The sequence below is a fragment of the Colletotrichum karsti genome (genome assembly GCF_011947395.1).
Source record: "Colletotrichum karsti strain CkLH20 chromosome Unknown Scaffold3, whole genome shotgun sequence".
NCBI lineage: Eukaryota > Fungi > Ascomycota > Sordariomycetes > Glomerellales > Glomerellaceae > Colletotrichum > Colletotrichum karsti.
Window position 1 is genome coordinate 946,932 of NW_024065903.1, and position 24,598 is coordinate 971,529.

Here is a 24,598-nt window from a genome sequence, read left to right on the forward strand (position 1 = left end):
TCATCAACGGGGATGCTGACGATGACGACAGTCGGTGAGCGAGGATGTCCGACGAGCCTTTTATAAGCCGGTTGAGAGAAATGCCGCCTAGGTACCAATACGTGCATCCAATCCATCCCCTTGACGTATGCGCGTGCCGAGTTCCATCTTGGTTTCGTCGGCTGCCTCGGGGCCTCAAAAAAACGCGGACCCAAGACGTTTACAACACCGGTTCTTCACGACCAGGTGGCTTGTGAACCTGGCCTGCGCAACGAGGAAAGCACGCAAACACAGGTCCACCATCGCGAAGCGGAAGAAATGCCGGGGTCATAACGAGAAACAGCGAGGAAAGGGAAGCAATAATCGGGCTCGTCGGTGTAAAGGCAACGCGAGCCGAGGACCCTGTTGCTTGGCGCCAACACGTCAAGTCCCGCGTGTTTTTTTGCCTCTTTGCAAGGCCAGGGATCGGAGACGGGGATCGAGGGTTGATTCTTTTTTTTTATCTTGCACAATCATCAGAGACTTTCGATAGAGAGGAGCTTGAGTCGCGATGCTTGATTTTGACTAATACAGCGGTGTAAACCAACATGGAAAACCCCTATTCTGAACACAAATTAAGCTACTGTACAATCCGCAGGGTATCCGGTGCTTTCCTAGCCCGTGAACTCCAAACCAGCCGGCAAATCCCTAGTTGTTGAGTTGAGATGGCACAAGGACCGGGTTTCCGCGCCTAATTCCAAGAAAATTCGTCCAAAATGAAATCCAATCTACACGCTCCTTTCCTCAGCCGCGCCACTTGAATCGACTCTGCCTCAACATGTCCAGCAACCCCGTAGGCAGGAGGCCCTTGTCCACAATCACCAGACTGCCGAACCTCGAAATCATGTCCTTGGCGTAGAGCCCGCACACCCACTGCTCGTACCCGCTGAGGCCGTACCAGCCCTCCGGCGCCGACCCCAGCGCCGCCTCCACGTCCCCCGTGAGCTCGATCGGCTTGGGCTCCGGCAGCTGTCGCAGCTTGTCGAGCACCCGGCCCAGCCCCGCCGACGTCCGCCGCCGGTGCCGCGTGAACTCGTCGAAGCTCATGAAGGGCTCGTCCCGCAGGTCCGCGCAGTCGACCGACCCCCACGAGGACCGCCGGGCAAAGTCCACCGGGTCCGCCTCCTCGTACCGCGCCTTGAAGCTGCGGTACTCGGCCTCCTCCTCCTCCAGGAACTTGTCCATGATCTCGTTCGGGTCCTCCTCGACGCCCTCGCGGATGAGGTACAGGTGGATAAAGGGGTTCTGCACCCCCAGGCCGCCCAGGGACGCGGGGAGGTAGAGGTACCCGTCCGGGACGTGCATATGGAACCTCTCGGCCACCACGCGCTCCAGGTGCCTCGCGACCCCGCCGCCGTCCCGGCCGAACAGGCGCTGCTGTATGCGGTGGAACGTCGCGAGCGTGCTGTCCACGTGGGCGCGGGAGTAGCAGTTGGCGAGCTGGCCGCAGTTGGTCCCGAAGAAGCGCGCGCCGTAAATGTTCCACGCCTGGATCCAGTCGAAGACGCTGCCGCACGCCTCCAGCTGCAGGCGGAGCTCGTCAATGTGCGCGTCGATCTTGCTCTGGTCGATGAGGAAGCGCCCGGACGCCCGGTCGAGCTTGAGGAATCCCCACGTCACGTCGCCCCAGGGCAGGCCCTCGACCGCCGCCTCCCGTTCGCTTTCGCCGCCGCTGTTGCTCTTGCCGGCCTCGCCCCCGATCCTGACGCTCCCCGTCTTGCTCTCGTTGAACTCCAGCCCCGTGATGCCCGCGAACTCGACCATCGTCCTCCACGCCCGCGCGCACGTCTCCTGCCCGCCCCAGAGCCACATGTCGTCGTGCAGGCGGTACAGGCGGCAGCCGTCGCCGCTCTGGTTGACGGCGAAGTCCATGCAGAACAGCATGGTCTCGGCGAAGAAGTCGGCGAGGGGCGTGCTGAGGGGGGTGCCCCTCTTGCGGATCTGGGCCGGGGCGTCGGGCGGGTCCTGCTTGAAGCGGAGGGGGCACTCGAGGATGCGGCGGAAGAGGTCGATCCAGTCGGGGCGGACGCCGAAGAACTCGAGGACGGCGAAGATGGACGAGTGCGGCACGCTCGGGCCGAACCACTTGAAGTCGGAGCGGATGACGGTCATGTCGTTGCCGAGGCGCTGGCTGATGATGATCTCGGACTGGATGAGGTGTAGTAGGTTCTGGACAATGGCGATGTGGGCCTTGCGGCTGTCGTCCTCCAGGCCGTCGTCGCCGTTGTACCCGCCCCGTTTCTCGTCGGCGGTCTGCGGCAGCTGGTCCAGGAAGATCTCGTCCTTGAAGTGCCTCGCCAGTTTCTTCTCCACCGAGTCGTCGTACTCGATCTGCGCGCCGCCGCCCATGTTGAGGAAGTACCGCCGCCGGCGGACGTCTTCCTTGGTCATGGGGGTCGCGACGCTCTTCTCAACACCGGGGCGATCCGTGAAGGCGAAAAGGAGACTGCGCATCTTGACGCCCCACTGAGTGCCGATGTGATGGATGAAGATGGACTGCAGGAGGTCGTCGTCGGGGTAGAAGCGGTAGCGCCCGTTGAGCTGCCGTCGCTGGTCGATGGTGCTCTCGCCGTCCCAGGACCATTTCTGCCGTGTCTGCATCCGCATGTTCAGCACGTCCGCAATTTCTCGAAGGACAACCTTGTTGTTGAGGAAGTCGTTCAAGATCGTCCTCTTCTGGTCCGTCAGGGTGTCGGTCCGCAACAGGCCGCGGATCGTATTGCCCAGCGAATCCTCGTTGAAATGCGTCTGCTCGTCCCACCACTTCTGGAACTTCACCACATCAAGCCTCAAGTCGACGAAAGCCCGCTTCACGTCCTTGGACGACGAGCAGAAGAGCCGTTCCAGGTACTCCTTGATGGCGTCGCCGTCCGTCTCCTTGGCGTGGAAAACATAACCCTCCCACGTCGCCCGCTGCTCGTGCATCTCCTGCCTTCCCACCGGGACGAATCCTGACTCCGAGTTCTGATCGTCGCTCTTGCCAGCGGAGATCCATTCGTTCACAAGCTTCCCGTACAACTCTGCGAAACGGTACTTTGCGGATTCCACGTCGAGTTCCTGCGATACGGCCTTCTCGCAGTCGCGGATGAAGCTTGCTGATATGCAGGGGTCGTACTCGGACTGCTGGACGAAGCGCTTGAGGTTGTCGATGGAGATGAGGCTGCCATTGCCGATCTTGGACATGGCGGGCAGTGTCTTGGCCTTTTCGATGAAGAGCTGTGCGCGCGTGCGGTCGTTCCCCTCGGAGGCCGCCTCATCCAGAAGAGCCCGCTTGCTCGACTCATAGGCGGCCTTCTGCTTGTCAAGCTGGTCGAGCTTCACGTTCGTGATGGTGAAGAGAGTCTGCGACAAGACATCGGAGGACGCCATTTTGAGTGATTTTGATGAAGAAGACTGGTCTGTGAGTAAAGAGATGGAAGTGCTGATGCTTCTGTGAGATCCCTTCCGATAAAGTCGTGAACATCTTGTGAAGCCTTTATAAGGCCGTCGGCCGGCTGATCCAGCCACAGACGCAATTGAGGCCATTGAGCAAACGCAGCTTGAGTTTTCGGTCTGAGTAACACGGCCGCCAACTTTTTTGGCCTCATGTGGATAGTGTTTTCTCTAAAATTCCTCCGAGCATCTTTGTTGGTTGAGAAAAGCATGATGCTGCGCCGCTCAGATCCTGAGGCAGATTGAGGCCAAAAACAACCCTGTGGATGCCACAGTTTTCAGGGTTTGCATGTTGGGGGGAAATCGAACAAAATACATTGCTAGCCGAAGTTTTGCTTTTGAATACATGACGTCGATCAAGAGACGTAGGGAGAGAAAAAGAGGAAACAACACTGAGGAAACAAACCCCCCTACCTGTGCTCCTCTGGCATTGTCGATGGCTCGCTTCGTGTGGTGTCGTGCTGACTCTTTTGGTGTTTTCCCGTCATCTCCCCATCGAACCCTTCGCCACAAACATCGAATTGTGCGTCATTCTCCGGCAGAAACTCCCATGTCGAAAATCTTCTCTCGTTCCAAAGTTGGTGAGCGCCGCCAAACAGTCGAAGTGAAACCGCCGAGATAAATAAAGTCGAGAGGAGGAGAGGAGCGCTCACGAACACCGACATCGGCAGTGACGTGATTGCGAGGTTGTGTCGCTGGTGGGTAAGATAAGAGAGGCATACGCAACACCCGGGGATTAAATCCCAATAAGCCCCCGGCCGTTTACCCTTTCTTTCAAATGACAGTCGCTGAAGACATGCCAAACGCGGCCTTATCTCGATCCCTCATCGCTCCCCGGGGATGGCACCTGCCTTGGCTGGCGATTGTGTCGCACGCGACGATATTGCTTCATGTACAAGCCGCCAAACCTTTACCCGTTGGGGGCAGCTGGCCCGGGCTCAAAAGCTGGGGTAGCGCCGACGTTCGGCCCCAAACAGCAATCTTCAGTGCTTCACAGCTTTTCTCCCACTAAACAACTAGTAATTAGTCAGTTCTGCATCCGGGCCGGCGGCCATCAACCATCACGATTGAACGACATACCGTTTTCCGAGGGCAGAAACGGGAAACTGCATCTTACATAACATCGCCTGAACCTTGCCGCTTGCGTGCATTCTTTAGTGTGTCGGAGTCGTATCCGTAGATCAGCCGAAAGGCGTCATTGACAATCACGGCCGAGCAGAGTTTCCATCTCCGTTTCACTCACTGTGAAGGGTTTTTTTTCTGTAAGAGTGATAAACAGGTAAAAGCAGGAATCATGCCTGCGGATGAAGAGCAGCCGCAGCGAGCGGCAAACGGCGTCCAGGCCGCGGAGACGACGCCCCTGCTTAACGGCGCCAGCAATGGCACACCCGCCGCGGCCGCCAACGACGAGGAGACGACCGTCATCGCCGAGACCGTCTCCAGCGGCCGTCTGGCTCTGATCTTGGGAACGTCGTACTTTGGCGTGTTTCTTGGCGCCATCGATAGCACGGTGAGTTGCAGACGCGACTCTCACGTCCCACTGCCTGTTGCTGAACAAGACGTTCGTTAGATCATCGCGACTCTCTCCGGCCCCATCTCGAGCGAGTTCAAGTCCCTCAGTCTCCTCAGCTGGCTCGCAACCGCCTACCTCATCTCCAATGCCGCCTGCCAGCCCATCTCCGGCCGTTTGACGGACATCTTCGGCCGCGGTCCGGGTCTCGTCTTCTCCAACATCTTCTTCGCCGCCGGTAACCTCATCTGCGGCCTCGCTAGGACCCAGTCCGCCATCATTTTCGGCCGTGTGGTAAGAAAAGACGCGCCTGACTAACCCCTCTGATGACCTGTACTTTAATACTGACTGTTTTATACGCAGGTCGCTGGCATTGGCGGCGGTGGTTTGATGAGTATCAGCACGTTTTTGGGTTCGGACCTCATCCCTCTGAGGAAGAGAGGGATTTACCAGGGCATCGGAAACATCGCCTACGGCTCCGGCGCCATGCTCGGCGGCGTCTTCGGCGGCCTCATCAACGACCACACGGCCATGGGCTGGCGCCTCGCCTTCCTGATCCAGGTCCCGCCCGTCCTCCTCTCCGCCGTCCTCGTCGCCGTCCTCGTCAAGGTCCCGCCCAAGGCCTCGGACAAGTCCTACCTGGCCCGCATCGACTTCGTCGGCGTCGCACTCACCATCTCCTTCCTCGTCCTCCTGCTCCTCGGCCTCAACGCCGGCGGAAACCTCGTCCCATGGGTCCACCCGCTGCCCCTGACCACCATCCCCCTCTCCTTCGTGGCCTTCGCCGCCTTCCTCGTCTGGGAGAGCCGCGTGAAGCAGCCCATCATCCCCGTCCGCCTGCTCGCGAACCGCACCATCCTCGCCGCCTGCTTTACCAACCTGCTCTGCACCATGGTCATGATGATGGCCATCTTCTACGTCCCGCTCTACCTCCAGGTCAACGGGCTCTCGGCCACCGACGCGGGCCTCCGCATCCTGACGTCCCCGCTGGGCGTGTCCATCATGTCCGTCGGAGCCGGCATCATCATGAAGAAGACGGGGAAGTACGTGGTCCCGGGCATCGTCGCCCTGGTGCTCTTCAACATCGGCATCGTCATCCTCACCCAGTTCGACACGAACACGCCCGCCTGGGTGAACTACCTCGTGTTCTTCCTCGCGGGCGGCGGCTACGGCTCCATGTTGACCATCACGCTGCTCGGCTGCATTTCCGCCGTCGACCACTCCCAGCAAGCAGTCGTCACGTCCGCGACGTGTAAGTGGAGACCCGCGCCCCCCGAAACCCCTCACACTAGCACGTAGAAAACTGACCTCATTCCCAGATCTGGCGCGGAGTCTCGGCGGCACCGTCGGCATCACAATCGGGTCCGCCGTCTACCAGAACGTCCTGAAGAACCGGCTCTGGGACCGCTTCGGCGACTACCCGGACGCCGCGGAGATCATCGGACGCATCAGGGACGACCTGGACGAGCTGAAGCACCTGCCCCCCGGGTGGAAGACCGGCGTCATCGACTCCTTCATGGAGGCGTTCCGCAGCGTGTGGTTCACCATGCTCGGCATGTCGCTACTCGCCCTCGTCTTCATCTCGATGATGAGGCAGCACGTTCTGCACTCGACCTTGGAAAGACGATAGACAGACCGGGGGGGACCGAGATAGAGGGGAATCACGGCGGCGACGCAATCTTGCTGATTTTGCTTGGCCATATGCGAGATGCACAGTTTGTTAGATGGAGGGCCTCAGGGAACACTTAACTGCTATACTCGTTGCGAAAATTTGTTGACAGTTGGATAGAAAATTGTTGCACATAGAAACAGATCACGTCGATGCAGAAATAGCACCCTCTATACTGTGTGTCAGAGAGTACAACAAACATCTATTCAAGAACAGCACTAGTTCGGAGTACAAGCTCTAGGCATACGCCAATGTGTTGTCGTCCCGAATCTTCCCCGCAACCTTTATAGAAGCCTCGTTGCCTGCAACACAGGGACCCCTCACAATGACCTATCGGCATGCGTTAGTAATGAAATATCTGGCGTTGGGCCTTGAGAACTTACCTCTCCCTTGTAGTCTTGATCCTCATTCTTGAGCTCCTCCGTATCTCTCAGAAGGATCTCAGTGCTCGTGACAGGGGGGCCGAAATGCGAACGCTCATCGTCATGTACTCTGTAGTCGTAGTAGCCAGTCTGGGCCACGGATCCGGCAACCTTGGCCGCCGTGAGAGCGTAAATAACCCTGGCACCCAAAAACACGCGGAGATCGGACAGCAGTCGAGACGACAGCGGCGGTGTCTCGGCGCCGGCTCTGTCTGCCACGTACACAAGACGCAACTTTCCGGGGGTAGTGCCAATCGCAGGGCGGGACGAGCTGTTGAACCGAGAAGCGGCGGAGGCGACGGGCATGACGCCGCTCTCCGTCAGAGTTCGAGACTGGGCCCAGTGGGCAACCTTGCCTATGGCGGACGTCAGGCGATTGGTCGCTTCCTGGTGAGTTCTCAGCAGAGTCTCGGGCGTGGCGACCAGCACCGTCGGGGCCACTCCCTGTGTGGCCAAGACCAGATCAGGCGAACGTCCTGCGACGGAGTTGAAGGCGACGGAGGCGTTGGAGTACAAGGCCGCAAGAGTGAGAGTGAGAGTGTAAATGTTGGTCAGAGAATCGGCCGGGAGGAAGAGATCCGACGGGCCGAGTCGTTGGGTGGAAGGAATGGCGGCGATTTGACCAGCAACCCCAGAAACCAAGTTGGCCTGAGTGAACCGAACCATCTCTTCCATAGTTCCAGGCTTCGTCTGCCAAAACGTAACGACATCCTTCGGCTCAATCTCCTTATCGATGGGCGGGAGCTCCCTCGAGGCATCAGCAGGCGCATCCTTGATAATTTCTTGCCAGGTCGCAACGTTGACGCTGCCGCCAGTGCCCTCGGGAACTTCGTTCCAGTCCATGTGGCTGCTGCCCTCATCTACGACCCAGATCAGTTGGCGGAGAGAGGGGTAGGCCTTTACGACGGTGTCGAAGGGGAAGGTGCCGGGTGCCGTGATAACGGTGTCGGCGGCAGAACGACGAAGCATCATGATGAGCTCCTCATTGGTCACATCGAAGGGAATCAGGATGGCCGTGAGATTGGGGTAGAAACTGCATGCAAACAAGGCGGCCAGCAGTTCAATGGAGTTGGGCAGATAGATGGCAACACGGATGCCTCCCTGCTCATGGATGTGCTGCCCGATCAGGTTGATCTGTCGGGTGATATCATCTGCATGTTGTCAGATATTGTAGGCGTTGTGATAAGCACGTGTACTCACCAAGCTGGTGCTCAATAACGTTCTCGCGGCCCAACACCGTGAAAATGCGGCCCTTGCCCACGGCACGTTGGCCATCTTCGCCGGACCCTCCGGTCGCGGCCTTCCTCCAAATATCTCTAAGGTCTCCGTCCCGTCCCCTGGACCACTTGGAAGCGCCAGGATCCTTCACATTCAGTCCGCTGTTCAAAGGCATGCCGTGAGGAGAAGAGTGGGATCGGTAGACGGGCGATTCTCCTTTTTGTCGGACGGGCGAGCCTTGCGCCTGGCGGGCAAGCAACATGGGATGGGTATCGGGGTCCTGGCTAGACGCGATGCGGTACGAGACGATAACGACGAGCAGAGTGACGAGGGCGGTGGTGTATGTATTCCATTGTCCGAACAGTCCCGAGACGCCCTCATCCATCTGGAGCATGACGTTGTCAAAGAACCCCATGATGGGCGACGCGATCGTTCACGGTCAACGTCAGTTCGGGTCGCGAGTGTCGATGATTATGGATGGACGTGGCCAAACGAGCGATGTGTCGATAGAATGCTTTACGTGGCCGGCATGGAAAGCTCGGAAGATGTCAAGAGAGGAAATGACATGAGGCAGTGCCGGAGCTTGAGCTCGGAAGTTTCGTGGTGAAGTGGGCTACGCTGGCGCAGTCTTCGGCGGGGAATCTTGACATAACCCCCCGGCGGCTGTGCTGGGCTGACTTGGGTGAGCTGCACGGGAAGGACCCCAGGTATCAGGTATCAGGGGACCTCGAGGTGCTCTGGTTGGTGTTACTTGGAGATTTTGGGGAAGTTCGGAAGGCTTCCACAGCTAAAACAAGTACGTACCCTCGAACTGCTCGGCACTGGTGGGATCTGTGCGCCACCCGCCCCACATGTAACGGGAAGCTTCCACCACCTCACCTCAGGTCACCACTGACCACTGACCACTGACCGCTTTCTGCCGGTTGCCGTGGCCTTTGTGGCTGGTGCATTGTTTTTCTGCCAGGCCTTCCCGCGAGACAGCTCCACGCTGCGCTGCGACCTGCGTCTGCCATATCCATCACCATCTTCAACTCGACAGAGGAGGCGTATTGAACTACGCGCGCGCTTGGCGACAGCGCAGCGTCGAAACGACATTTTACTAACATTCACAGGTTTGCGAAAGATTCCCACGGGTAAGAAACCACCCCTCCCCACTCTCAATGGATGCGCAAATCTTCGGCAGGGCTGACGTGGTTTGCTCCAGGCCTTGACCCTGACGCCGAAAATCGACCTCGACCTCGCGACTCTGACTTCGACTCCGATACCCAGCACATAGACCAACATGTCTTCTTCAGTCAGCAGAGCGGCCGTCAGCACGCCTGTCAGGTCCACACCACAGAAGTCTACGCCCGTCGTCGACAGCCCGGGCACTTGGAGACATCCCCGTCTGAACGAGATCACGAGACGGCGAAACGCGACCACGTTTTCCGAGAAGAACGTGAGGAGGATCGCCATCAACATCGCCTTCCTAGTGAGCATCTGGCTTTCGCAGGTTCTCGCGCGATCCTACATCCCCGCACAATGGTATGTTGGGCATCAACTTGGCAACGCTTAACTGGTCTAACTCTTGACAGGTTCAGTGTGTCTCTACGATCTTATCTCGGTTGGGCATACTATGTAGTTCAGCTAGTTCCTCTTGCCAACATCGGCATGGCCATGCTGCCGCTCGTCCGACCGGCTGACGATCTCGCCGACATCCCTCTTACACCCGCTCAGCGCAAACTTCTTGGACTGCCCCCGAGTGCGACTGCGGCTACACCCGATGCTGTCTACAGTACCCCGCCCCGGTACTCGCGGACACCGTCTCTGGCTGGCTCACCTGCGAGCAACCGGAGCTTCTCTGGCTCTCCTTTGTCGGGACGAGGCAGCCCGGCCCTCGGATCGTCCTTGAACGGCCCATCTTACTCTCCGTCCCCGCTGAACGTCAGCCCGTCCAAGTTCTCAACAAGTCTCAACAGCAACCGGAGGTCGTCGTTCGGCTCCTCAACCAACTTGGGAGGCAGCATGCTGGGAGCAAGCACCAGTTCTTCTCTCTTCCCAGACCCTCCGACACCAAGCCCTTCTACTGGAAAGCGTACTAGTGTTGGCTTGAACAACAAATGGCTTTACGAGAGGGGTAGGAGATCGTCGGGAGGGAGCTGGATGCACTGAGGGTATGCTGCGGTTCTTTCTCGTAAACGACATGTTGCGATGCATTCGATGTGTTTGGGACTTTTAGACGGTGGTTTCTCTAGCAGCTCGGAGAACGGCGTTGGAGGCCTCACTGACGAGGGCTTTTCAGTCAATTCCCTGCTCTGCCTGCGATGTTTCTTGAGACGAGGCGATCGAGCGGTTGATTTTTGAAACAAACCGTGCCAGAAGGGAGTGTAAATAGACATCAATGTACACAGCCCACGGGTAATAATGGTATTCGCAACTCGATGAGATTTCTCTCACAAGGTGTCGATGTTCACCAAGAGCGCAGATCACGCTACAAGTAACGCGACAGCATGATCACAATCCCCATATTGTCTGAGAAGCAGCGCTGTTTATTTGGCGCCTATTGTAGACTGGGTGACTGGATCCCGCAAGGCAATCCACTCCCCTGCCTCGAAATCATGTTGGTTCCCGATGGGAATTGGGTCTCATGTAACTCACAGGAAACGGGAGAATGGAGGAAGTACGTACCTCGGCATGAAGGATCACCACGGGAAAGGGGAGGACCTTTCACCTCACGCAGGATACGGGGAGTTCCTACCCCGCTTTCCAACGTTTATTGGTCGACTCAGCTTCGACCCACTGTTTTGCCATTACGTAGCACTCGGGCACCTGTGGTCTGGAACCGTATCCGTACACCGTCGTCCCCCAAACTTCCTTTCCCGTCAGAACGCTCCCGATAGATATGACCTCTCAGTGTCAAAATGGGTGCCAGCGACTCGAAGCTCGTCTTCAAGAAGGGCATCTTCAGGTTGTCTGAAGAAAGACACATACCTGCCGATGACCCCTACTGGACCTCTGTGCGTTCCCTCGCCTCGTGTCCTTTTCGCATGTGTTACTGACCAGATCGCGACAACAGTTTTGGGAGCTCCCCGAATCCTCAGAGGACATTTTCAGCCTCTTCTCCCCCGCCGATATTCGTCGCACCAGAGATAAAGCCCTCGAGAACCTAGAAACCCTCATACTCGCCGTCACATCACGACTCTTCATCCTACGCCATCATCCCTCGTTTCCCGACCCGGAGATCGCGCCCGAACGAGACGCCCTCAATTGCATCCGAGTTCTGACACGCATTCTCCCCTTCGTTTACGAAGCTGAACACCTTCAATCATGGGAAGAAACATTCTTTTGGGGGGCTAGGAGGAAGAGAACGAGGCAATCGGCCATCGCCAACGAAGTGCTGTTTGACGGCGGGGAGGATGGCCCGCGATCGCCCAAGCCCAGAAGCGACCCCGAAGACTTCGAAGACGCCAAGCCTCTCGCCGAAGAGCTCATCGATACTCTTGTCGACCTTCTGTTCTTTTCCGATCTCACTCTACCCAAGCAACCTCATGGACAAACCAAAGTCACATACGCCATTTGGCAAAGTGGTGTAGGCTGTAACACAGTAGTCGCTACCACCAAGGAATATGAGAGCAATCGAAGCGAAATACTCCGCCTGCTCATGACAATGACCAGTCAGAGCATGTACATGTCGCCCAACACTTTGCCGCAGAAGGGAGTCCGGGCCTTGACGCACATTTGCACATGTTCCGACAAGCAAGTTGTGTTATCAGTGCTCTGCTCGTTGCTTAATACTGTACGTGTTGTCCCATATCTTGAATTTAGCGTTGCAATGCTTCAGTCTCGGAAAGTACTGACAGTTACAGACCCTCAAGTACAACCCCGCTACCTGGCGCGTGCCCTACAACACGCTGGTTTTTAAAGATGAGAAGCAGATACTGGTGACATACACATTGCAGTTGTTGCTGGTATTTCTCTTGTATCCTATACCCGAGCAGGATGGTACCACGTCGAAAAACTTCTACCGCCACTTCCTCGGAAGGCTCCATCGTCCACAGGATTTCCAGTTCATTGTCGATGGTATGACGCGCATACTCAACCAGCCTCTCCAGGAGAAGAGTTCCTACCTCCCCAGCGGACAGCCAACGGCAAAGTTTGCTCCCGAAATCATCATGCTGTTCTGGGAGATCACTCAGTGCAACAAGAGATTTCGTTCGTTTATTATCGATACCGAGCGAGTCCATGATTTTGTCATCTTGACGCTGTTCTACGCATTAGAATACAAGAATGACCCTTCCAAGCAGGGTGTGGTACGGATGTGTGCGTTCTTACTACAGACACTCAGTGTAGAAAAGAACTTCGGTACAAACATGAACCGCAACTTTTCGCGACAAGACAGTTTGCCCTTGGCCATCAGGATACCGGGGTTCAGCGGAACACATGCCGACTTCTTGATTCACGTGAGGAAACCAACTTCAATTTTACCAGCACATCACTAACATCAGCTAGTCAATCTATAATCTAATCACTACCAGTCAAGGCAGACTGAACGCTATCTATCCGGCTCTGCTCGCAGTTATCAACAACATCGCCCCCTACCTCGAAGGGCTGAGCTCGGCATCTGCCTCTAAGCTGATGCAACTCTTCTCGTCAATGTCGTCACCCTCGTTCCTTTTGGCCAACGACAGCAACCACGACCTTCTGAGGTCGCTGTTGGAATCAATCAACTCAATCGTTGAACATCAATACCAAAGTGAGTTTAGCGCACAGCAGCCACTGCATCAGATTGCGACCCATACTTACGACCAACTAGAAAATCCCGAATTGGTATTTGCAATCTTGCGCAACAAGAAGCGCATTGAGGCCCTGCGAAGCTTCACGCTTGAGAGTGGCCAGGAAGAGATCGAGAGACGAAACCGCCGCCGCAAGGAGGCCGCGGCTAATGGGGATGGGCTGGAACCCAGTTCTGTTAGGAGCTCCGTGGAGAGTATCCGCAGCCCGACCACCTCGCATCCTCGACAACCTACTCTGAGCGACGTACCAGAAGATGGCACCTTTGCGATTGGTGACGACGAGGATGACAGCGAAGACGATGATCATCGTCCAACGCCAGCACAATCAACCACGAGCGAAAACCCTTCTGTAACGTCTTCCCAAGCCGATTATGCAGAAGATGCAGTTCCCACTCAGCTTCGAGGAATGTCAGAAAAGGCCCGGGGTAAAATGCCTGCTGGGATGAGCAATTTCTCGAGGCAGAACAGTACCACAAGCCTCGGCGGATACTCGACCAGCGGCCAGTCACAGTCGGGGGCTTTCGAGCCTACAGCGCAATGGATCGAAAGCTGGCTGCCAGAGTTGCCTCTTCATACCATGCTCACTTTGATCCAACAGGTGACGGCTTTACTGCCACGTCAAGCACTCGCAGGAGAATCTGCAAACAGAGAAACATTGCAGAAGATCCAGGAGATCAAGCTTGTGGGTGTCGACCCATCCTCGCCACGTGTGCATTCTTTTGAATGGTCGCAGCTGGCTTTGGGCTGGTACGAATCGCTTCTTTGGGGCTTCGTCTTCAGTAGCGAAATCCAGGTCTCCAAGGGCACAGTCGGAATCTGGAATGGGACAGCGATAAAGCTGTTCCGTGTTCAAGAGACGGCGCCTCAAGGGCCGAGCTTGACCTCACCCAGAGGAGCTGTCGACGCTGTGGGAAGCAACATAGTGTCCCGCATTGGCGCCATGAACCTACGCGGAGCCCCAGGGGGAGCGGCACCACCCGCACCACAACGTCCTGCGTGAGAGAGAAGAGCATGACTCATTGACGACACGCTGGATCCGACGAAGTAGGACGGTGTTCACAGCAAACAGAGAGGGGCCCAGCTTCACCAAATGATTGTACATGTGGAGGTAATGAGACAAGACGGGCTGGGCTAGGTGGGCGGTTGTCACTGGATGTCACAGCAAGGTATTGCGATGGAACCGCTGGCGTATGGTCGGCAGCGAGATTTAGAGCAGTGAGTAGGGCGACGGGCAGAGAACCGGGGTGATGTTGGAGTTGGGATCAGGTCTACAACCGGCGTTGGGATGATAAGCTGTGGCGAAGGACGCGTGTTGGCTATAACCGCCATGCATGTGCTAGCTGCAGTGAATTGCGAATACCACAATCCAACGACTGTCCCTCGCACTTTGTGATGCCGAGAATACTAGAGACCCAAGTTGACCAGATGGGAATCTGGAAGAAGGATGGGAAACTCGAAAGGTGTGGCTTGTGTGGCAAGTGTGCCATCCCAAGTGGACAGGGGCAAGGAGGAAGCATAGCCAATAGATCCCTTAGCTCGCGCATTTCGTCCAACATTCAGCTTGGTTGATGCAACTCTGTACCTTGCAACGCCAGCAAAAAGCGGTGATCATCTCCGTTTATTGACATGGATACGTATCTCTTTTCTGCTGTTCAACCCCATTTTTAATCAAGGATTCGTACGCACCGCCACACGTCCATCGGCTTACACTCGTTCTAGACTGCCCGTTTCCTCGTCCTGAACCACTGAGAAGCCGCCTTGACGAGTAGCATCAACAAGCCACAATGACACACCTCGACCGGGACGACGGACGTGGACACGGGAGACGCTCGCTTGGGAAGAGGAAGCCCAGGAAGTTAATAAAGTCCCCGGCGATATTGATGGGTTTTCAGGGAGTTGGTTCCGAGTCGGGTTGCACTTTATTCATGTTTGGTTGCTTACGTGGGAAATACCATATTTCCCATCCCATGTTGTTTTTCACCGATTTTTCTCCCCGTCGTTGATCGTGCCTTTGCGTCTTCAACAAGTCGTCTTGTTTTGTTGTCTTTGGTGCCGTTTCGGGAAAGCAAGAAACTCTCGTGATCTCGTTGCTATTCCTGCTCACTGCCCAACATGGCTACGCCCCTCGAAAGCAGTGGTGTCTTGGCTGGAGACGAGATCCGGCCTTACCGTATTCATGTGAGCAAGACCAAAGTCTATTGACAAAGTATGACCGCTGACTTTTGTGAACTCAAGGTTTCAAGTAAATATCTGGATCTGACAAAACAGAAACTGGAACTCACCAGGTTACCTCATGAGACCTCGGAGCCAAAGTCCCAGGACTGGTGGGAACCGAAACCCCAGATCGAGCCGTTGGTCGACTTCTGGTGAGTTCGACCTCCCCAGCACTCACGAGCTGCGTTTCTGATGAGTCGCGCTTCAGGCTTGAAAAGTACGACTGGCGCGAGCAAGAGAGACTCTTCAACGCGCAACTCCCCCAGTTCCGCACAGCCGTCCTCATCCCCGGCTCGGAGTCGTCCGTCAGGTCTCACTTCGTCCACGCCAGGTCGCCGCATGACCGCGCCGTCCCTCTTCTCCTGATACCCCCGTTCCCCTTCACAAACCTCTCCCTCCAACACCTCATCCAGCCTCTCACGGAACCGAAAGACCCGGAGACCCAGCAGCCGTTCCACGTCGTCATCCCCTCTCTGCCCGGTCTCGGTTTCAGCGATGCGCTCCCGAGCAACACGCCCGTCGTCTCCGCCTCGGCCGAGATTCTCAACACCATCATGTCGAGACTCTCGTACTCGTCTTACGTCGTCTCGAATACGGCGTCGGCCGCCTCGAGTCCCGCGGAAATCGACTGGAAACTCGCGAATCACCTGGCCACCCACTACTCGAGCAACTGCCTGGGCGCTCACTTCATCAACCCCCCTCTCGCGGCCCCGGGTCTGAAGGAGGCGCCTTTGGCGTGGATGAAGTGGTCGATCGCGAAGTTCCTGCGCGCTCCGGTTTTCGGGTACCAGGCCGAGGACTTTCAGTCTCTGGACCGGGTCGAACGGTCGTCGACGTCGCACAAGCCGGGAGCGACGGACGTGCTGGAACCGAACACGCCGTCTTTCGCCCTGTGTGACTCGCCGGTCGGATTGCTCGCGCTCGTCCTCAAAGTCATCCGCGTGCTGGGAACCAAGAAGGAGTTCTCGCTGACCGAGATCATCACGTTCACGCAGGCGGCGTGGCTTCCGGGGCCGGAGGCCGCGATGCGCTTCTGGGCTCACTGTCTCGCACACGAGGAGAAGACGGACACCAGGTCGGCAGCGAAGCCGAACATGGCGATAACTGTGTTCTCTGGAGACGACGGGGATGGACGGCCGACTGACGTCGAGGCCCACCCTGTTTCGCCCCGGCCGGCTCCGAGCTCCTACGCATGTCCGGCTTGGGCCAACGTATCCTATAACCTACTCTACGCCCGCCGAGCGTCAGGAGTTCCGGGCCTGGTCGCCTGGGACTCCCCGGAGTACATCTTCGAGGGTGTCAGAGGATTGACCAAAGGCTTACTCGCCATTAGCGACAAGTTGAGGAATCCCACGCAGGCTACCACCGCGCCTCTCCAGGGAGTCACGGTTCAGTCCGATTCCCCGTCAGGCGCGAAGCAAGGAGGGATTGGCCAGGGAGCGGCTGGAACGGTGCCGTCCACTCCCCAGCCGGAGGCTTCGTGGCGTCTCGAGCGGATACGCGAGGCTTCGGAGACGCCTGGGAAGTCTCAGAAGGACGGCGGGGGAGGCGATGCGGATTTCGATCAGGCTAGTCCTGATACTATCGTGGTTACTCCTCCGGGAAACTGAACTGCCTGTTGAACTTGACCTAATAATGTTTTTTTTCTTTGTGTAATGATACCAGGAGGCATGCTTCGCGGTTACGAAGACGATGAACACGGGATACAAAGGCATCGTAGTATTTCATTTATATTAGCATAATACACAGCGGCAGCTACTCCCGTTCACTGCGTATCGTCAGGCTGTCTCGGCCGTCCCAGATTTGAGCTTAACGACAAACGCAAACGTTTCAGTGCCGGGGTATTTCCTGTCTCTCCTTCCCTTCCGCCCGTAAGATATTGCACAAATCAAAGAGCTATTAGTGGCTATCAATATTTATATCAATATGTCGAGTGAACTATGTAGAGCATAGCGAAAGTGGCCATGCGCCAGACTATCTCAGTCCCTAGGTACCCACCGTACAACCTCGACCAACTTGTATTCCTCTTGGAAATCTCCCAACTCTTACTGACATTCGTTCACTCAACATAGAGGATATCTTACGAAAGAGGATCTTGTGGAACACCATGCCGTCGAGGTTCTATATAATCCCCGTTTATTATCCCGTCGCCGACGTGTCTTGTAGCTCCGCAAACAACGCCACGAGGACAGCTGCATAGGTGCAAGCCCCGATTAGTGTAGTTTGCATGCTGATGCCTCGATGAAGAGTTAGTGATGCGGTGAAGAAAACGGTGAAACCAGCCACGAGACCAATGACGGCTTGCTTACTCCAACCCGGGTGGAGATAAAGCAGCGCCACGGGGAGCAATAGCAAAAACGCGTAAAACCAGATGAAGATAGTCTTGTACAGAATGCGGAGGTGAAGCATCGGCAAGAGTATGAAGTTCCGAAGCCTCTTAGTATCGTCCCGATGGCCAAAGATGAGCTATACAGGTGTCACGTATCTCGTTAGCTGGGAGTTCCGAACCAGGGACTGCTGACAACCCACCTTCCGGAAGGAGTACGGAAGTCTGTACAGCAACGACTCGAAAGCCAGCCACAGAGGATCTGGTCCGGTATTGACGAAGTCGTTGACGTGGTTCATGTAGGCCAGCTCTTCCTTACTGAGGTAGTCATCGGCCGTGATTTTGTCGTACCAATTAATGTGCTCGTAGTAGCGGACTTCGTGGAACGACTCGAGGGTTCGTAGATTGAACAACATCTGATCTAGGGACATTCAGCACCAAAGTTGTAGGGGGTTTGGACAAACCCACGGTATTCGGGAAGCAATGAGCCTATGCTCTGTAGCGTTTCGCTCGCCGTTGCTGGCAGGGTATTCTCTCCGCTTATGGTTGACACCTGTACGGAGGAGGAGGAGGGCACAGGGGTCGATGTGTCGTCCAGTAATGGCGGGCGCTCCAAGTTGAAGAGGTGTTTTTCCAGGCTAGTCAACTTTGCTTGGGCGTCGAGAATGCATCGTCGCGAGACGTAGCCGAACTTGCGATAGATCGAGGCGTTCTCGTAGGCATCTTGTTCTGCTGCCAGCCGAGGCCAACCTTTGGGGTATCGTTCGGCTACGATCGAGTCAGCCTGTCAGGCCAGTTCTTAGTACATGGCCTGGCTACTCACGCTCATCGCGGTAAAAGAACTTGCCATAGCTCCCTGGTCCTTGGACCAGTTCTTCTTGGACCAGTTCTCCTTGGACCGGTTCTCCTTGGACCGGTTCTCCTTGGGCGTCTGCTTCCTCTGTTACTAACAACCAAGGGCCTCGCGGGTAGGTACTCGCGGGTAGGTACTCGCGGGTAGGTACTCACTGGCTGATGCGCCAGAAGCTTTCCGTTGAAACCATGGATCGAATGGCCAGGCTGGGAGCCTGGAGAAGAGTCTGCCGTTCCATCTGGACGTGTTTGCAGTTGAAGGGTCATTCGGGCTGCCCTTGCCAGCCTCGAGGTCAGTCATCCCCCGAGGTGACATAAATCGAAGTGTTTGTTCATCCGTATTAACTGACATAGTCACAACAAACTCTTGAAACGTGAGGAAATCATAATGAACAGCGACATGAATAATGGTTATAATGGGGGCCTCGTTCGTCATGAGCCTCACCGAGGCCAGGCTAGTTGGGAGACTTATCTGTAAAGATGCCTATCTTAGTTTCTAGGTTACGCTTTTTTTACTCGCACGGCAACACCTACTTCAACGGGCGAACAGTCAATGACCTCCCACTTGTCTCATTTGACATGCTGAGCTGTCTGCGCCTTTCTCTCGGTGCGGATAGAATGGTGTGATGGCCTGCTTGCTCATTCGTGGCCTTCTCGACGACCATCATCGAGAGCGGGGTTTAAGTTGAAACTAGTCATTCAAAAAGACAGCAAGACGATGGGCTTGCCAAGTATTGACATTTCGAAAGCGCTCATCTACGTCGGGGTAGACCTGCGGGAGAGTGATGCCATCCTCTGTTTTCCATATGGCAGTAAAAGGGACCTGTCTGTCCCCAAAGTCGAGCTTGCGGAGTTGTGAAGAGAACGTCTACTCAACAAGGACTGTACCGAGAAAGTAAGCGCTTGATGACTTTGGCATTTCGGTGATCCTATGATTAGTTAGGCTGTTTCTGACTGCAATCACAGGCATCATTACCCTGGTCGATTGAACGCATCTACCAGCGTTGAAAAGTCATCAAAAGAAGTACAGGCGGTTTGAGACGCGGAATGCAGGTATGAATCATCGAATAACCGCTTGCCTTCCAATTGAAGTCAGCCACACCGGCAGTGCGGAAGAAGTGAGGGATCTATTATATTCACATCCCTAAACTACGAGGAACATACGAATTAGGTGAAGTCGGTATAGACAGCTCCAGAGTATCTACTGAAGAGGAAATTGTCTGCAACCGGAACCGCAGAACTGTGAGCTCTTCCGTATTTTCCGCTTCAACGAAGCTAAATCGTTGAACAAACAGAGCTGACGGAACGGAGGATACACTCTCGCCAGTCGTGGCAGGCACGCAAAGGTTGATCGAGTTGAAAGTACCTCCGCGTAAATAGTGCGAAGAACATCTGAATATTCCCTTTATTCTAAAACTAGATTTGATCGAGCACGCAGACACTATAGCAAAGACGATTGCTGAAGCAAGATGCATTTTCCAATTCTTCTCTCCCTGTCACTGTAAGTCGGGCACAATCTGCCCGGGCGGGGTATGAGGAAGAAGATCAGACCGTCATTCGTATATTGAGGCCGGCTCTTTGGCCCGTGTCTTACATCTGCATTCAAATGTACGGCTCTTACGGGCTAATCCAGCAGCGAAGTCAGCGCTACCGCGTCCAGCCTACCGGAAGGCCGCCGTATGCCTAGGGTGAAGTATCGTATTCTCGACTAGAGCGCAAGGCAGTTTTGAAGGGGGATTTCCAAGCCATATGGATGTGGTGTGTTGCCTTGTGGGCGCGTGGAACTTCGGTGCCGACGCCGGACTGCCCGGGTGCCGGACTGTCTGCCGTATGGGGCCGGCCGACTCAACCGACGGAAGATCTCCGTTGAGGATATGCGTGCGACACCGACGCCTCTGCCGTCTGATCTCGGCTTACTTTCGGTTGGCACGAACAATTGATCCACGACTTTTGCCCAGAGTGGTCAGTATTTTCTTCAACCAAGGAGGCCCAACCAAAGCACTAATGCATCCGTATCTGATTGGACTAACTACAGGTTCCAGCAAACCGAAGTAGCTATCGCTTGAGTGTGGAAGAAGACCGTGTTCGGGGACGGGGCAAGTGGGTAGGACAGTTTTCACAACTGGATAGTGCACAAGAATTTGCTCTCCTATGATGTTCCAACGCGGGCCACAGCAGGTAACGGGCCCAACGAACATCCACCACAGAGCACAAACGGTTGAACGTTGACCGTCGAACGTCGGCGTTATTGGCTTAGACACTATACTCGCAAGAGAACTTTCATCCTCGCCGGTCGAAATAGGGCTATACATGAAGGAATGGTATCATAGAAGCCTCAAGAACATATAAAATGCTGCGTCACCTGACCTTCTTGATCGACTGTGAGCTGTCAAGACCGCAACAACCATGACCGGTGGGACAGGTCCCCAGCATGATGGTTCGGTCTGGAGAAAATCAAAAGCCTATAAGCCATTATGAAGAGTGGTATTCGCCAATTGAACAGCTCTGACTAGACGTAAATCGTGTTATCAACATAATACCTCCTGTGCTATGCATCTAGGTTCCATCAATCCAAACGCCCAATCCAACCCATGATTATTCTTCATCGCTGCTATCCATAACAAATCCACCTCTCGTACGTTTCCTCGACCGTGCCGCAGCCGCTGGCACGTCTTCATCTTCGTCACCCTCAGTGTCAGCGTCCGCACCCTTGTCCGCCTTACTCTCTTCAGTCACCGCAGACTCTTCAGGAGACAATCTCCTCCGCTTTCTCGTTCCTTTACTCTGCGACGACGCCTGGCTTGACGTAGGTGGCGTGGGGTCATCAGCCCCGTTCTGTTCGCCATCGCTCCGGTCCTCCATGTCCACATCTGCACTGGGCCGAGTCGACTGGGGAGTGCCCCTTGTCACAGCTAGGACATCGTCGTCGTTGTCATCACTGTCCTCAAGCAGCGTTGCAGCTGGTCGCTTATCTGGCTGAGCCAAAGCCACCCTCTCTACAACGCGGGCCACGCGTGATCGCTGTGCTTCTTCTCGCAGGAAGAACTCGCGGTCGCGCTCCTCATCGGTCTCATCATCGCTGGCATGCACGTATGCCTCGCTCTTGATCTTTCTCATCTTCTCTCTCTCGCGGTCTCTGCGTTTCCTTGCCTTCTCCTCAAGCTCCGAGTCGTTCGGAGCCTCCTCATCCGAGGCTACCTTTCTGCGACGCCTCTTCTTCGGCTTCTTCGCAGGTTCATCGATGTTTTTGTGGACCGTAGGGCCCAGGGGATCGAAAAGGAATCCATCGTCCAAGTCATCATCGTCATCATCGTACTCGGCGCGGATCCGCGGCGCCTTCTTGCGCCGAAGCTGATCTTCAGCTGAACGGCCGTCGTCGAAGACGGGCGGGCTGAACTCGGCTTTGTTGATGAAGTCAAGACTTTCGCGCAGGTGGTCTGCAGTAACGTGGGGAGGTAGCACCCATAGAGATTGAGGTGTTTCATCGATCATGGGAGCAAGTCTTTCCATTCCCACGAGCTTCATGAGAAGGCGCAGATGCGAGTTCTTGAACATGGCAGTTTTGCGGGAGTCATCGTCTGGACGTACAGCTTTGTAATGTCAGCGGGCTGAATCATGATAAGAGAAGGGAATGAGCTTACTGTAGACATCGGGGAGGTTGGCTGGATCCGTTGCAGCAGCGTCTTCGGTGGGTGTTTCAGTGCCCTCAACAGAAGGAATTACTTGATTGGCTGCTGCCCAGGCACGACGTTCAGCTTCGACAGTCTCGAGCGTCTTCTTGACCCAGGCGATGTGATCCAGTTGGTTCTTGTCGAGCAGAGCGCCAATTGCAATCGCGATTTGCTGTTCTCTGTCCTCTGTGTGCTTGAACTCGAGCTCCGCTGCGGGCTTGGCGTGCGACGTTGAGATGGTCTGCTTCTCGTACCCGAACTCCAGGTAATGTGCCGTACTGTTTATCTTGGAGAACAGCATCTCGATGACAAGTTCAGGCCGCTGTTCGATCTTGCGGATGCATTTCCTCAGTATCTGCTTGGAGAGCTCTTCCCACTCCTTGTACATCCCGGAGTGCTTGTCAAGAGGCTCAGGTCCTTTGATCATGCTGTGGAAGAGATGCACGATATCAACACGGAAGAGCATGACACTCATCTCTTGCTTAAACGCTACGCGGTAAAAGTAGCGGTGAGCGCGCTTCAGCTGAGAGTCGTCAAGGTCTCTGTAGTACTTGGTGAAGGCAACAAATGTATCGACCACTCCCTGGGGGGTGAAGCGGGAAGTGAATCGGTGGAAGTCGAATTTGCGCTCTTTTGACTCTCGTTCCGCATTGGCTTCGTCGTTAGCGGATTCATCCCCTTGTTCATCGACGTTGTCTGATCCAGCAGCATCCTGAGCGGCCTTCTTCTTCTTCCTAGTCCGCTTGCGAGACCTCACTTGCATGTCCACGTTTTGTTTGGAATATGCCTCCAGAATACGGAGAAAGTGATGTGTCAGTTCTGTTGCAGAGTCGAGGTATTCAAAGCCTTGGTCTTTGTATTGCCTGACAACGTTCGCAATCAGATCGTGTGTCGAATCTTCGTAAAAGAGACGGCTTAAGATGTTTTCGGCGATTTCTTCGTTATCCTCGTTGCCAGATTCGGACATTTCTTGAACGGTGAGAAGAATTTGAGTAAAGCATCGAAACGCAGCTGTCAACGTCGGCCATTCCTTGTGTTCCCAGGAGTCGTGCATAGTCTTGGTGAGGGTGATGAACATCTCCTGGTGCAATACTCCAGCTACCAGGTTGAAGCTGCTCACTTCGTCAGGGGCATTCGGCTTCTTTGCGTCGCGTTTCGATTTTCTGCGGTTTCTTTCGGCTTCCAAAAACCAAGCTACCAGGTACATGAACTGCCTACGGTGGTAGGTCAGGACATGCGATGCCTCTCGGTCGATTGACTTGCGGACGTGTTCAAACAGCGGGTTGAAGCCCGCGTCGAGGAAGTCCTCAACAAATGTCCGAAGCTGTCCACTGGCTCTCGAATTGAGTTTCACAGGAGCACCGAGATCTTTGGGTTCCACCTCATCCTTTCTGGCCCTCCGTGCCGGTTTGAACGTTTTTGATTCGTCCAGTTTTTGTTGCCGAATGGCACTGTCGCCAAGCGCATCCTGGCCCGTGATGGTTGATACCCTTCCGTCTCCTCGCTGCATCCAGACCATGGTGCCGAATCGATTGTGACGTGTGGGTTGCTTACGGTTGTACGCAGTCCGCATGGCCTTCTCCTTGTTCATCATGTCGGAGAGCTCCTTGGCTTTTGTTTTGCTAAGCTGTCGTTCATCCATGAATAACTTCTTGGAATCGACCTGTTTGACCAGGTGGAAGATGATTTCCATGACAGTTACATCCTCAGTGCGGAAGTCTTCCCCCATGTTCGAGGCAATCATTAAGATGACCGCGAAAATGTCTTGGAAGGAGAACGTATCAATGGTTGTGGAGCGGGAAATCATCGTTTCGTCGCCGTCAAACTTGACGTTCGGTGGAGGGACAATCATGGCAATGTTGCGCAAAAAGAAGAGCGCAAGCTTGATGATACCGTGGTCGCGGGGTGTACGGTCGCCAATTGAGGTAGCCATCGAGGGAAGAGCAGCTCGAACTGCAGTATGGAGGATCTGGGCAGCGTCGTAGTTGATAATAGCTCTCTTGTAGCCCAATTGGGCAAGTTCGAGAACAGGCATGTGTCGGTGGTGATTGTTGGTCATTCGTTCGGGGTCTTTGTCGATGGGCCATGTGAGAGGCACCAATATCTCGAAGCAAGCCAGTGCGATGCGCGCCCTGAACTTGTTGTCTGTGGCACTTTCCGGCCATCCTGCGAGAATCGGCAACAGGTCGCCTTCGACGAGGTTGGCTTCGGCGATGCAGCGGGCAACGTCCATGCGATTGGTCTTTTCGTCGTAAAATCGAATCCATTTCTTCAGGTCGCGGAGTACTTCGGTCGCGTCATCACCAAGTCGGTATTGGCCATCGTCGTCGGCGCTGGTGCCACCGAGCTATCGCATCGTCAGCAGTTGGATGGCAAAGATCACCGGACTGTTTGGACTTACTGCAGACACGAGACTGTTGATGTGCGCCCGAACTTCGGGGTGAACAACGTCCGTTGTCCCGTCCGAGTGCTCCATTTTGCTAGATTTGGGAGC

General features: G+C 55.3%; 8 protein-coding genes across 8 annotated transcripts; 4 read left to right on the plus strand and 4 right to left on the minus strand.

The window, feature by feature from the left end:
• Nucleotides 1-762: 762 nt before the first annotated feature.
• CkaCkLH20_01367 (uncharacterized protein) lies at nucleotides 763-3,387 on the minus strand (the record flags this gene model as incomplete). The annotated part of the gene is made up of 1 exon (XM_038884086.1): nucleotides 763-3,387. The coding sequence occupies one exon, from the start codon at nucleotides 3,385-3,387 to the stop codon at nucleotides 763-765; it is 2,625 nt and encodes an 874-aa protein (XP_038750678.1).
• Nucleotides 3,388-4,744: 1,357 nt separating this feature from the next.
• CkaCkLH20_01368 (major facilitator superfamily transporter) lies at nucleotides 4,745-6,590 on the plus strand (the record flags this gene model as incomplete). Its single annotated transcript, XM_038884087.1, has 4 exons — nucleotides 4,745-4,960; nucleotides 5,021-5,254; nucleotides 5,324-6,212; nucleotides 6,280-6,590. The coding sequence occupies 4 exons, from the start codon at nucleotides 4,745-4,747 to the stop codon at nucleotides 6,588-6,590; spliced, it is 1,650 nt and encodes a 549-aa protein (XP_038750679.1).
• Nucleotides 6,591-6,866: 276 nt separating this feature from the next.
• CkaCkLH20_01369 (uncharacterized protein) lies at nucleotides 6,867-8,684 on the minus strand (the record flags this gene model as incomplete). The annotated part of the gene is made up of 3 exons (XM_038884088.1): nucleotides 6,867-6,959; nucleotides 7,013-8,202; nucleotides 8,252-8,684. 3 exons carry the CDS (start codon nucleotides 8,682-8,684, stop codon nucleotides 6,867-6,869), a joined length of 1,716 nt encoding a protein of 571 aa, XP_038750680.1.
• Nucleotides 8,685-9,551: 867 nt separating this feature from the next.
• CkaCkLH20_01370 (nuclear pore complex component) lies at nucleotides 9,552-10,420 on the plus strand (the record flags this gene model as incomplete). The annotated part of the gene is made up of 2 exons (XM_038884089.1): nucleotides 9,552-9,793; nucleotides 9,844-10,420. 2 exons carry the CDS (start codon nucleotides 9,552-9,554, stop codon nucleotides 10,418-10,420), a joined length of 819 nt encoding a protein of 272 aa, XP_038750681.1.
• Nucleotides 10,421-11,169: 749 nt separating this feature from the next.
• On the plus strand, nucleotides 11,170-14,041 carry CkaCkLH20_01371 (high-temperature-induced dauer-formation protein; the record flags this gene model as incomplete). The annotated part of the gene is made up of 5 exons (XM_038884090.1): nucleotides 11,170-11,265; nucleotides 11,325-12,044; nucleotides 12,115-12,708; nucleotides 12,758-13,001; nucleotides 13,062-14,041. The coding sequence occupies 5 exons, from the start codon at nucleotides 11,170-11,172 to the stop codon at nucleotides 14,039-14,041; spliced, it is 2,634 nt and encodes an 877-aa protein (XP_038750682.1).
• Nucleotides 14,042-15,153: 1,112 nt separating this feature from the next.
• CkaCkLH20_01372 (epoxide hydrolase) lies at nucleotides 15,154-16,865 on the plus strand (the record flags this gene model as incomplete). Its single annotated transcript, XM_038884091.1, has 3 exons — nucleotides 15,154-15,219; nucleotides 15,277-15,407; nucleotides 15,464-16,865. The coding sequence occupies 3 exons, from the start codon at nucleotides 15,154-15,156 to the stop codon at nucleotides 16,863-16,865; spliced, it is 1,599 nt and encodes a 532-aa protein (XP_038750683.1).
• A 529-nt stretch (nucleotides 16,866-17,394) lies between these two features.
• CkaCkLH20_01373 (uncharacterized protein) lies at nucleotides 17,395-18,700 on the minus strand (the record flags this gene model as incomplete). The annotated part of the gene is made up of 5 exons (XM_038884092.1): nucleotides 17,395-17,721; nucleotides 17,785-18,002; nucleotides 18,050-18,349; nucleotides 18,425-18,521; nucleotides 18,590-18,700. 5 exons carry the CDS (start codon nucleotides 18,698-18,700, stop codon nucleotides 17,395-17,397), a joined length of 1,053 nt encoding a protein of 350 aa, XP_038750684.1.
• A 2,328-nt stretch (nucleotides 18,701-21,028) lies between these two features.
• On the minus strand, nucleotides 21,029-24,580 carry CkaCkLH20_01374 (DNA repair protein; the record flags this gene model as incomplete). The annotated part of the gene is made up of 3 exons (XM_038884093.1): nucleotides 21,029-22,023; nucleotides 22,075-24,451; nucleotides 24,506-24,580. 3 exons carry the CDS (start codon nucleotides 24,578-24,580, stop codon nucleotides 21,029-21,031), a joined length of 3,447 nt encoding a protein of 1,148 aa, XP_038750685.1.
• Nucleotides 24,581-24,598: the final 18 nt, after the last annotated feature.